We start from the raw sequence: 12,988 nt of genomic DNA, 5'->3' as shown, positions 1-12,988 counted from the left end.
TTTAAAAAAAAGGAGAAAAAAAAAAAACATTTAAATTATCATTGCCCATATCAAGACTTGAAGGTTTGCTTTTCTTTTTTGCACAGGGACTAAGAAAGAAAAACAATCCTGGTATTAACATCCCATATGGTCAAATGATTCAACAAAAGAAAGAACTCTTCAGAAACATCTCCAACTTTATACCTGGGTTCCGAAACATAACAGGCTGTAAGTTGGGCTGGGTATTAGAGCCTCGAAGCTGATGCAAAGGTAGGAGTTGAACAATCTGCCCATTAGGATGCCTGAAGAGGTTCATTCCACTTGGACTTCTAATAGGCTGTAAGACCATCCGATGACCCTGAAGTTGTGTGTTTGGGACAGGTCTAAGAGTAGGAGAACCCTGCTGCACTGGAATCAGCAACAGTCGAGGTCCAGCACGTTTCACTGTGTTAGGAGAGACCTGTGAAGTAGCCACTGGAATTTGAGCGGCATTTTCTGAAAAACAGGAAATGAAAACATAGTTATCAAAAATTCTCCTGTAACACATACAAGAAAAAACTATTAAGCCACAGAATCTGATCTTCCTGAAAATAACTTCTAATTTGAATTATAAAGTTGGTGAAATCCTGTACCCCATACACTATTTATCTTAAACTCAAGTAATTAGCCAGACACTGTGAAGCATTACAGTTAGAAAACTGCTTTAAAAAAAAAAAAAAAGAGGTGCATTTAAAGAGATTATGTTTTTACCTAATGAAATCATGGGTAGGCCTCTAACTCTGGGCTCCTGTTAAAGAGATCATTTATGATAAAATTATCTCCTTCAACTTTAAAAATTGAGGCTGGTAACACTTACAAGACTTATGACTGAGTTTCACAACTTACACCTGATAAAGATTAAGTCAAAGACTAAAAATCCTTAGTATAAAGGGCTTCTTGGCTTTTAAATTCGCTAACAAATATGCAAAGCAGAAAGATTTGTGAAAATTATATTTCAGAAAAAGAAAATATAAATACATGTATCTCCCATAATGGAATGAAATTAAGAAACATTAAAGAAGCAGGGAAATAAAGCCTGGTTAGGAAAAGATAGTTTTAAAACAAAAAATGCTGAAATTTAACACAGAAGATATGAATTAAAAGGGATTTTAAACCATCAATAGCACATAAAGATGCTCTCTAACGATTAAAAGAGATATTTAAAAATACTAAGGCATGGGAAAAAATAGAATAATCTGCAGATTTTTGGGGGGGATCACAACGATAAAAGTAGGAATAATGGTAACATAGCATAAATAAAACTGATCTAGCACTGCTAATTCAAACTGATTATTTAATATTAATAAATAAAACTTCAATAGTTTGTTAATTGAAAAAAAAAAATCCACAAACTAAAGAAAGAGTTTAGCTTAACGTGTGAGTTTCTATCACACAGGTACTTTGCCCACAAAACGTTTCAAATTTCTAAAAGAAAGCATGTTCATAACATTTAGATGACAGAATACACAGAAAATCCAGGACTCTTAATGAAATTAAGCAGTTTGACACCTGTAATCCCAGAACTTTGGGAGGCGAAGGCAAGAGGATTACCTGAGTTCAAGGGTTTGAGACCAGCCTGAGCAACATGGCAAGACCCAGTCTCTACAATAAGTTAAAAAAATCAGCCAGGCATGGTGGCACACGCCTGTGATACCAGCTACTTGGAAGGCTGAGGAGGAAGCATCACTTGAGCCCAGAAGGTCGAGACTGTGGTGGCCATGAGTGAGCCACTGCACGCCAGTCTGGGCAACAGAGTAAGACTACAACTAAAAAAATAAATAAATAAATAAATAAAAAACAAAGACCAAGTGTTCATAAAACAACAGTCTACAATTTAAGCAAAAAATATTCATCTATCTTATGTGTATTAAGAAACAAATTGCCTGATCCCAAGAGTTCAAGACAAGCCCGGACAACTTGATGTGACCTTGTCCGTACAATAAATAAATTAGCCAGGTGTAGTGGCGAGTGCCTGTAGTCCCAGCTACTTGGGAGACTGAGGTGGAATGATTGCCTGAGTCCAGCAGGTCGAGGCTGTGGTGGCTATGAATGTGCCACTGCACTCTAGCCTGGGTGACAGAGTAAAACTCCAACTCAAAAAAAAAAAGAAAGAGAAAGAAACATGTTAATGCATTCTTAATTTCTTGAACTTAAGTTTTAGAGAGTGATTCAAAATCTCAATTATTCCGATTCAGAGAACAAAAGCAATCTATAATATACATACTAAATATGTGACTGGTTATTTAAATGTGGGCAAGGAAAAGAAAGGGAAAAGGGAAAAGGTGCGAAATCAAATAAAAAAGCCATAGAAGCCAGGCTCGGTGGCTCAGCCTGGAATCCCGCACCTTTGGGAGGCTGAGGTAAGTGGATTGCCTGAGCCCGCGGGTTCGAGACCCGCCTGGGCAGGCGAGACCTCATCTCTACCATAAATCAAAAAATGAGCCGGGCGTGGTAGCGCGCGCCTGTAGTTCCAGCTACTTGAAAGGCTGGGGTGGAAGGATCGCCGGAGCCCAGCAGGTCGAGGCTGCGGTGGCCGGAAGCGGCCACTGCACTCCAGTCTGGGCGACATAGTGAGACTCCAACTCAAAAAAAAAGACACAGATATCTAAGGCCCAAGGTGGGATCCTCTTTATGAATGGAAAACAAAATTACACACACTTCCTTAGAAGTAACAGTTATCTGAACAGATCTACTTATAAAAGAAAGATAAGAAAATTTGTTAACATTAATATTTCTACCTCATCATCATGCTATATACCCACATATCAATCCTGCACATGTATGTACCCCTTGAATCTAAAGTAAAATAAAATAACATTAATATTTCCTCAAGTGGTATTACAGAAAATATGTTTAGGTACCGGTCTTTGATATTGTGTCTTTAATATTACACCAGTATTGTCTATCTTTCTTCATTCAGAGAAAAAGAGCAAGTCACATGTTCAGAAAATATAGTAGCTAACAGGAGTATTTTTTATTATTGTTTCCAGTATATTTATTTATATGGTTAACTTCTATTATGGCAAGCAATGCTGGCTTCAAATTAAAATTGTCTCTTTTTAAAACACATTTCAGTTAAAAAGTAGTTGATTTAAATAAAAAATACTATGCAAATAATAGTAACGATGGGACTCAGAGCAAAATGTCTAAATACATGTCTTGAATAAAGTCTGAGAAACAATGGAACCACAAAAGAATAAACTACTTCATTCTTTTATGATAGAATTAAGAGTATAGAGAAAGGTTAAATTCATGTGGTTTAGAAGTCATGATCTGTTAAACTACAACAGATATGAACCTTGAGATTCAATTGGAAATCAAAGCAACAACTACCTCACTTCCAAATTATATATTAAGCTAATCATATTTTACAGGCTTATTTATGGGAAGAAGCTGAAGTCAAGCAAATTCAATACTGTGATTCACTTTTCCTTTCAACAGGACTTCAACTTACAAACTAATTCCCAATAACTTCTTTCCTAAAAGATAGCCAGGGATTTGAACCATGTCACTAAATGCAAACATATTTCATCGAAAAAACAATAATCAAGACAGAATTGCTGTTGGGTATTTATTTCTCCTCAAATCCTGCAAAGTCGCTCACTCTTTTCCACATTCACTCCTCTTTGAGTAGACTAAAAGAACCTTTTATTCTAGTTAGCTACATTTGAAAATTAAAAAATTATCAAAGTTCCAATTTCAAATGCACTTAGCCTAAGTCAGCAAGAGAAAAATTTTAAGCTTAACTAAAAAGTTGATAAAATATTACAGCTCTAAACAAGTACGCCTCCTTATCTGTTTCAATTCTTAATGTACAAAAATTAAACGAGTGCTGATTCCTAAAAGATTTTTACTAGACAACAGGAATTAGAATAGAAGAAGTATATTTTAATCTTCATCAAGAAAGAAAAATTCCTCAGTTTGGCTGCAGCATAGACAGAAGCCCTCTCATCTGTCTTTTTAATCAAAAGCAGCACCCCATCCCAAACCTGAATTTTGGTGCTGAATCCCTCCTCAAAGATATGCACCCCTGGATCTCAGCAGACAGCAGGTTGTTCTTCCTCCCATACCCACCTTAATGGTTGCTCTAATGGCTCGGTGCTCTGGTCCCATCTGCATTATTTCAGTCAGCATTTCCATTCTAATGTTTTTAAGTATTTTGAGTAGCAACCTCCAGTCCCACTAAACCATCAGTCAAAGCTGTTCAAGGTATCTCTTAAGGTCTCAGTTATTATGTTTATTAATGCTCTGGTTGCAAAACTGCACAGATTTTCAGTGATTTGTCCTAACCTTGTATTAACCACCAGTTCCATTATTTTTAGTGTACTTTTAGTGTTCAGTTTTGCAGAATGCAAAGATTTTCAGAAATACACGTATCATGCTATAGCAGAAATACCTTCACTGTTACCCTGATATATCTATAATGTACCACAACCACAAAATTATATACATAGCTGTACAGTAATAAAGCACCTAGTAACATCTAGGCCTTACCTGGTCTCTGGCTCACTGGTGCACTCCCATTAATTCCCGAGAGTATAATAGGAACAGAGCCCAGAGATGAAGTTGGTGTGGTCACCATGGAGGAAGATGCAGCTGTGGTCACCACGACTATGGAGGTGGAGGCAGTGGAAGCAACAGGAAGAGTTATGGTTGGAGGAGACGCTACTAAAGACTTAGGAAAAGCAACTGAAGCCACAGGGGTAGTTATCCCAGTGGTTTTGGTAAGGTTCACAGTGGCTGTAGACTGGGTAGATGTTACAGGGGTGCTGACATTAGTTTCAGAGACCTCAACAACCCCTGTAGTGGTGGCACCAGCAGAATAAGTAGTTTCTTTAGTTTCCACGTCAGAAATAGCAGTCATAGGTGTCACAGCAGTAACATTTTCTAATAACACTTGAGGGGTAGTAGTAGTGACAGCAGCAGTCACAGGGCTGCACACCTGAACTGGCTCAGAAGAAACCACAGGTGTGACGACCATTACTGGAGAAGGTCTGATACTGAACTTCTGTGGCCCTGTTAGGGGTTGGGGTGTGCTAACTCCAGGTATCTTCTGCTGCAAGGCTCCAACTTTACTCATCACAAACTGTGTGAACACACCACCAGGAGAGGGTCGAGCCGCTGCAAATAAAAATTTGCAGGTCAAAAATCTTCAGTTCTCATATTTTATCCTTAGTGACTGTGCTTATCAACATTTACTGTGCACCACTGGGAAAATTACTTATAGGTACGGTCTACCTACATTATTGGTGCCAATTTCCACCCACAGAAATGAAACACTTCCCTCAACCCAAAACAAACCCTTATAATTCTAAAAAGGGATAAAAACGGGGTGTCACTACTAAAATTCGTTGACTATGAAATAAATTCAAATCGTGAAGACACTAAAGACAATACAACAACTTCATCACCTAAAACAGATGAAAGAAAATAAGGAGATATTTTCTCCCTAATTCTAATTTAAAAATTTATTTCTACCATTCTTCCAATCGCAGCACTTCCACCTCTTATGTCTGTCTTATTATGAGACAGTTAAGTATTGCATATTTCTAAAACATATAAAGACATTTTTCAAAAAAGCAAGGTAAGGCTGCTTTTTTAAAATGTTTATTAAATAATTTTTTTTTAAATAAAGGGGTGTCTCACTACGTTTGCCCAGGCTGGTCTTGAATTTCTGGTCTCAAGCAATCCTACTGGCTCAGTCTCCCAAAATGCTGGGATTATAGGCGTGAGCCACTGTGCCCAGGCTGCTTTTTTAACAAAATCAAATTAAAGCTGCTTTTTTAAAAAAGGTGAAATAGATTCTTTTTAAGGCACACAATGCCCATCCTCTATCTTCACACAATCTAGCATTCAGCCAGAGATTTCAATGCCCTGTTAGAGGAATAGGAATACACAATTAACACTTCTACTTAACATTTCTAAATAGATTTGAAGCAACAAAAAGAGAAATTCAAAACCAACTATAGGTACTCTCAATGCTGAAACACAAATATTTCAATAAAGTAATGTATTACAGACTATAGCACTGAAATGTCAAACAAACAAGGTTTTCATTCACAGAACAGGGATGAACGGAATAAATCAATGTTTCCAAAATTATGCTGACAAGAGCCTATATTGACCAACCCCACTAGCTTTTGCTAGTTCCTTGGATTTATAAGTTCAAGTAACATACATATGATTAGTGCCAAAAACACCAGTCCTCATAAGAAAAATATTAAATTAGAGAAAATATTTTAAAATGTCTTCCTTTTAAACACAAAACTAAAATCCTAAGTCTTTTCTACAGAAATAAAACCAGTCTAAAAGCCTTGAAAATAACTGCAAAAACTAACTATTCAATTCATCTAGCACTGTAGGTCATCAGAAAAGCTAACCAAAAAAAATTTTGTTAATCTAGACAAGTCAGACAGACACCAAGCATAAGAACAATGCCAAATTATGTATTGTTCTAATTTTTACAACCTCCCTACCTGTACCCACTGGTCCAGCACCAAGTCAAAGGCCTTTCCATACCATATGTACATTCCAACTTACCAATTGGTCTTTTTGCCGGGACAAACGCCTTCAAATTCTTCCCAGGACGATTTGTTGTGGTGCCAGAGGAGGATGCCGTTTTGGAATTGGATGTTGAAGGCAACAGGGTACGTGGTTTCCTGGATGCAGCCACCTTGGCATTGGATGCTACCTTGGAGATGACAGTACTGAGGGTTGAGAGGTCCAGGACTGAGGGTCGCAACCTGCCTGTGATATAAGCAGCTAGCCTATTGGCTGGATGCAATGCCCCCATCTGTCCCAATAGCAACTTAGCCTGCGGGTAACTCTTACCATTAACCTGAAACAAGTGGCAAAGAGAAATTCTGTAAAGATAAAATTCTCTTGCTAACTCCTCTCCCTTGACAGGGGCTTCATTTTTACAAGGTTTTATACGTTTACTTTTCAGATTTAAAAGGGAAAAAGAAATGGACTTTTTCCATTCAGTATAATCTGAGTGCTCAGGCAGTGAAAAAATGCTGTAATCTGATATTTTGAACTAATCTCATCCCCTTTATTATGTGCTTTAGAAACAGAGAACCTTAGAAACTCATCATTTCTGCATCATCACTATGTGAAAGATACAGTCAAATCTAAACAACTGAAATCATTCAATTATTTCACTTGTCAATAAGCAATTCTGGTTAAGCTATTAACAATCATCAGCAAAAATAAATATCTATGTCCCAAAGAATCTCTCTGAGAAGACCAGAGAGGCATAATGAAGCCCTCACACAAGGGTCCTTTCAAGCATCCTCTGTATTTGAAAAATACATGGTGAATCTACTTTAAGTTGCAAGACAACTATAATTACAATAACTTTAGCCACAGTTACCTCAGTTTTGTTTTCCAAAGGTTCGACCTTAAAGGCATTGTCTTCATCTTAAGACAAAATGTAGGCTCAAAACAAATGCCAGTAGAAACTCATTCTGAATAATTCTAGAGCTAAGTAACTAAACTGTCAGAAAAAACGTGAACCAACGAGTAAGACAAGATTTTCTCTACTGCCTGAGCTGATTATATTGTCCATCCTGGATAGCAGCCTAGTTTTTTCATTTGTGTTTTTGAAAAGAAAGAAGGGCCGGGCTCGGTGGCTCAGCCTGTAATCCCGCGCTTTGGGAGGCCGAGGTGAGTGGATTGCCTGAGCCCACGGGTTCGAGACCCGCCTGGGCAACTTGGCAAGACCTCATCTCTACAATAAATCAAAATTAGCTGGGTGTGGTAGTGCGCGCCTGTAGTTCCAGCTACTTGGAAGGCTGAGGCGGAAGGATGGCCGGAGCCCAGAAGGTCGAGGCTGTGGTGACCAGGAGCGGCCACTATACTCCAGCCTGGGCAACAGAGTGAGAATTCAACCCAAAAAAACAAAAGAAGACAAAAACCTCCCAAGTTTCTTACCCATGTCATCTAGATCATACTGCTGGGTGACTCTAGACAAGATAACCTTTTCTATGTCTCCTTTATACAATTTAAAAGTAAAACGGAGATGCAGTAACATAGAGTCTACTCTCTAAATTAACAGGGAATTGATAAGGACAATAGCTACAGCAAGTTACTCCATCTTCAAAGACAGAAAACAAAATTACTCTTTGCTATTTAAGCAAAATTGTGATTATTCCCTGAGAGATTACAAATATCTCTGTCTCAAGTTTGGCTACCAAAGAATGTGATCTTTCCACCTGAAAATAAACTCTAGCTTTTTAGAGTTTTTATATGTAAACTAGGTTAGAGACTCCAGCCTGCTCCCTTGGGATTGCTCCAAAAACTACTTAACAGGTTCCCCAAAAGTCTACATTACAGGTGCCTAACAGCTAATGCAGTTACATTCTATGGTGGCTTTATGAGTTCTGACCAGAAGAGGAGAACATAAAATTTCTATGCTTGTATCTTAGGGAGTCTGGTATCTAGATCTAGAATTGATCTCAGGCAAGTCTCTGCTTTCAAAGTATGAATCAATAAATAAAGAGAAAACACTGTTCTCCTTATCATTAAGAGTTTAAGAAATACTACCAGAAGCATTTACACAGCACCAGCAAGAGTAAACTGCAATACAAAGTTTTTTTAATTAAGTGGATCAGTCATATTATTAATGGAAAAGTTCTTAGTGACTTAGAAATAGTCAATCTAATAAAAGTCAAGTGACCTTCGCAATGTCAGACACTTCCATACATTCCTAGTCTGATATAAAAGTGCCTTTAATGTCACTAAGAGGAGAAAATCTTTTTGACTATGAATTACATTTTAATTCAGACTTCTCTCCAAATTTTCTAGATGCTAGCGTAATTTTATGACCTGCCCTAATTACTTAACAGAAAGGATAAAAATATTTGTCCTACAACGATTACACTGGCAAAAACCTTATGAATCAAAAAATAAAAAGAATTAAGTAAATGCGGTTCAATATTTTTAAACCTCATGTATTTAAATAATACCATACTAAATTAAAAATTTCCCTAACTTTCTAAATATATCCTATCTATCCTTAAAGTCAATTTCATCTGTCCCTTACCCTTAAACATTGCAAACATGGTTTTATTTTGAAAGCTATCTGTCAATAATAATTTCCAAGAAAAAGACTGAACTCCTGATTATCTTTGCTTGGTTGACCAAGGGTCACTAGAGCCCAGGCATTGAAGTTTAAGAGCAACTTTCTAGCCGGGCTCGGTGGCTCAGCCTGTAATCCCACACCTTTGGGAAGCTGAGGTGAGTGGATTGCCTGAGCCCACGGGTTCAAGACACACCTGGGCAATTTGGCGAGACCTCATCTCTATAATAAATCAAAAATTAGCCAGGCGTGGTAGCGTGTGCCTATAGTTCCAGCTACTTGGAAGGCTGATGCGGAAGGATCGCCGGAGCCCAGCAGGTCGAGGCTGCGGTGGCTGGGAGCGGCCACTGCACTCCAGTCTGGGCAACAGAGTGAGACTCCAACTCAAAAAAAAAAGAGCAACTTTCTGGGAAGACTAGAAAGAAAGTTATAAACTAACACAAGGTTCTACATTTTTGTTTATAAATGTGCCAAAAATTCATTCTAGGTATGCATCTAACCTAGGCCTATTACAAAAAGTGATGATTTTGTCACCCAGTTCCCAGGAAATATAAAGATAAATGATATAAGGCCCATAAAGGGCTCTAAAAAATGTTACCTAAGTATAAAAAGGTGCTATACCCAGATTAAAGATAATTCTCACCTGGATAAGCCCAGATGTACTTGAACTGGGTTTACGTTTATAGGCCACAAGCTTCCCTGCAGGAGAAAGCCCTGCATAAAAAGGCAGACCTTTGCCTCCATGTAATCTCTCCCTCACTGAATCCAGAGCATCTGTCTGCACAGGAGAGACATCATCCATTTTCCCAGGGGACAATGGACCATCAGGAGTCTCTGATCCAGATTTCTCAGCCATATCATCTTGGTCTTGACATGATGGCATAGAGATTTTCACACGAGAAGAATAAACAGGAGGGCTCTTCTCACCCCGGCTCTTTCGCTGAGAAGCCAACTCAATGATGAAGCTGCCCACCTTAAGTGATTGTGGCATGTTGCTATTGATGTGCTGGGATAAGATGCTCAAAATCTTGTTCCGATCCTCCTCCCAGTTGCAGTCTGAGATGATCTCTATTAGTTTGGTGGGACCACCAGGTGACTTCTGATGCATATATGAAGTAGAAGAAGATTCTCCTTCATTGCAGGAAGACTTCCAGTTCTTTTCTGATTAAAAAATAAAAAGAAAATTGAAAGATATTTCTACACCACAATATTCTGTACTGAACTTTGAAAGAGTCTGTCCCATTCTCATGTATTTTTACTGGTGTCTTAATATATGTTTGACATTCACAATTTGGGAATTTTCAGGAAGAAAGATCCCAAAGAATCTGACAACAATGGTTTTCACTATTCTGCTAACTGGGCTCTAATAAATAGGGAGTCTGTTAACACTGCTCTAACAGCCATAACTATTATATTAAAGTTGGGCTGCAAACAAAGCATGGCCTATTACCAATGTTAAGCTTAACTGGTACAGGTTACTATTTTGCTATCTATATAGAAAAAGCAAGGGAAATTGTGTTCTAATGTTTATTTTTAAGTGCACTCTACCTCTAATTTCTACTGCAAATACTTCTGAATTACTTTTATACCTCTAGATAGGATTGATCCATTTCTACATTGTATGCAGATCACTTAACTCCCCAATGTATTTCTATCTATATGCCATGCTGACTGGATATATATTTCACCAGACACCTAGATTTCTACATCAGAGCTTCCCAATCAATGTGCTACAACTACAGATATGTGAAGGACATAGCCCTTGTAGTCCTCTCAGGGTGCTCATGTCTCAGGCAGGTTCCCTACAGTCCAGCAGCCTCTTCCACTTAATTCAGTGTGCTATAAAAACATTACCCTTTATTTGTGTGTATATCACGATAGTTAAAAAAGGAAGAACTGTTGCTTAGGTGTCAGCAGTATTAAGAAGCATAATAAGCCAGGCTCAGTGGCTCAGTCTGTAATCCCAGCGCTTTGGGAGGCTGAGGTGAGTAGATTGCCTGAGCCCGCGGGCTCGAGACCCGCCTGGGCAACTTGGCGAGACCTCGTCTCTACAATAAAAATAAAAAAAAAAAATTAGTCGGGCATGGTAGTGCACGCCTGTAGTTCCAGCTACTTGGAAGGCTGAGGAGAAAGGATTGCCAGAGCCCAGCAGGTCGAGGCTGCGGTGGCTGGGAGTGTGCCACTGCACTCCAGTCTGGGCGACAGAGTGAGACTCCAACTGGGGAGGGGGGAAGCATAACAAAAACAAACAGGTAAGTTCCTGATCACTATCTTTCATCATAGCAAATCTGACAGTAGTTTCTAGATAAATCAGTCATATTTCTTCCTTTCTCCCTCTGCATTTCCCCAGTGGTGGCAGTTATGGAGGACCTAAGGGAAAATTTCAATAGCTAATAATGCCAATATTCCTGGGATTTGGCAAGAGGATTAAAAAAAATTCATTAATCAAGAAAATTGAAAGATATTTCTGCATCACAGCAATATGTACTGAACTTTTAAAGTAACTATTCCATTTTCTTGCACCAATGTGCCATATCAACATGACTGGATTTTATTTTTGGGAGACATGTTAAAGAGACCAAACAATGGAGAAAGACTTTCACTTTTTGTCTCTATTTTTGGCAGTTGCTAGAAACAAAGTAGGTAGACATATTCTGGATTGGTGGTTTTTAATCCAGACCTATATAATTACTACAAATGATAAGATCTAGATTTTATTCCAACCTTGTGATTTATCAGAATCATCCTCTAACTCACAAGTGAGTTGTTTTAAGGGCTGCTGTTCAGAATCAGGTTCCTAAAGAAGAAAATAACACAGAAATACTTTAATTCAACATAAACTTAATATCTAAAGAAACGTGGACACAAGCATTAAAACTCTCACAGAAGCTTAAATCAGTGGAATGATTAAATGTTAACAGCTTCACATCTGCATACACAGCTACATTACTATCATATAAAATCAGGGCAAAAGTAGTCTTGCTTCCTTGATAGGGACTGAGTCATCAAAGAAATAACTTACATTATACTTTATAGCATATTCTAATAAAGAAGGAAAAATATTAAATGTTTCACAGGACAAGCTGCAGTTATACAGAAAATTCACCAACATGGGAAGATGCAAGTCCTGATAATTACAGATAAATAATTTAATTGAAACCAGAAAGTTTTAAAAATTATTCCAGGGTCAAAAAGAAAAATACTTTTAGCCGGGCTCGGTGGCTCAGCTGTAATCCCGCGCCTTTGGGAGGCTGAGGTGAGTGGATTGCCTGAGCCCGCGGGTGCGAGACCCGCCTGGGTAGCGAGACCTCATCTCTACAATAAATCAAAAAATCAGCCGGGCGTGGTAGCGCATGCCTGTATTTCCGGCTACTTGGAAGGCTGAGGCGTAAGGTTTGCCAGAGCCCAGCAGGTCGAGGCTGCGGTGGCCGGGAGCGGCCACTGCACTCCAGTCTGGGCAACAGAGTGAGACTCCAACTCAAAAAAAAAGGAAAAATACTTTTAATAATCCTAGCCGGGTTCAGTGGCTCAGTCTATAATCCCAGCACTTTGGGAGGCCAAGGCAAGTGGATTGCCTGAGCCCGCGGGTTTGAGACCAGTTCGGGCAACTTGGTGAGACCTTGTTTCTACAATCAAAGATTAGCCAGGCATGGTAACATGCATCTGTAGTTCTGGTTACTTGGAAGGCTGAGGCAGAAGGATCACCAGAGCCCAGCAGGTAGATGTTGGGGCGTCCACTAGTGTGTCACTGTATTCCAGCCTGGGTGAGACTGAGACTCCAACTCAAAAAAAAAAAAAAAACCCTAAGAGATAGATCACTAAAATAGGTACATAGAGAAATAAACTGATATACACGTCATGTAAGCCTTTTCTGTCTTACAAGAAGTAGGA

At 38.7% G+C, this 12,988-nt stretch overlaps 1 protein-coding gene across 2 annotated transcripts in view; it reads right to left on the bottom strand.

Annotated features, from left to right (window-relative positions):
- The window catches only part of MGA (MGA, MAX dimerization protein), a 107,329-nt gene that overhangs the window by 22,916 nt on the left and 71,425 nt on the right, over positions 1–12,988 (bottom strand). Inside the window, exons 12-16 of one of the 2 annotated variants that reach the window (XM_008048426.2) lie at positions 11,822–11,894; positions 9,741–10,258; positions 6,559–6,709; positions 4,513–5,139; positions 184–474 (exon numbers count right to left, since the gene is read on the bottom strand). In XM_008048426.2, the coding sequence (XP_008046617.1) occupies positions 184–474; positions 4,513–5,139; positions 6,559–6,709; positions 9,741–10,258; positions 11,822–11,894 (1,660 nt within the window). The remainder of the gene's footprint in view (positions 1–183; positions 475–4,512; positions 5,140–6,558; positions 6,710–9,740; positions 10,259–11,821; positions 11,895–12,988) is intronic. The other variant, XM_008048432.2, reaches the window with a different exon arrangement.

Source organism: Carlito syrichta, unplaced genomic scaffold, assembly GCF_000164805.1.
Source record: "Carlito syrichta isolate Samal-C Ts95f unplaced genomic scaffold, Tarsius_syrichta-2.0.1 Scaffold47086, whole genome shotgun sequence".
NCBI classification, from domain to species: domain Eukaryota; kingdom Metazoa; phylum Chordata; class Mammalia; order Primates; family Tarsiidae; genus Carlito; species Carlito syrichta.
The sequence above is the reverse complement of the archived record's forward strand: the minus strand, read 5'-3'. Positions and strand labels throughout refer to the sequence as shown.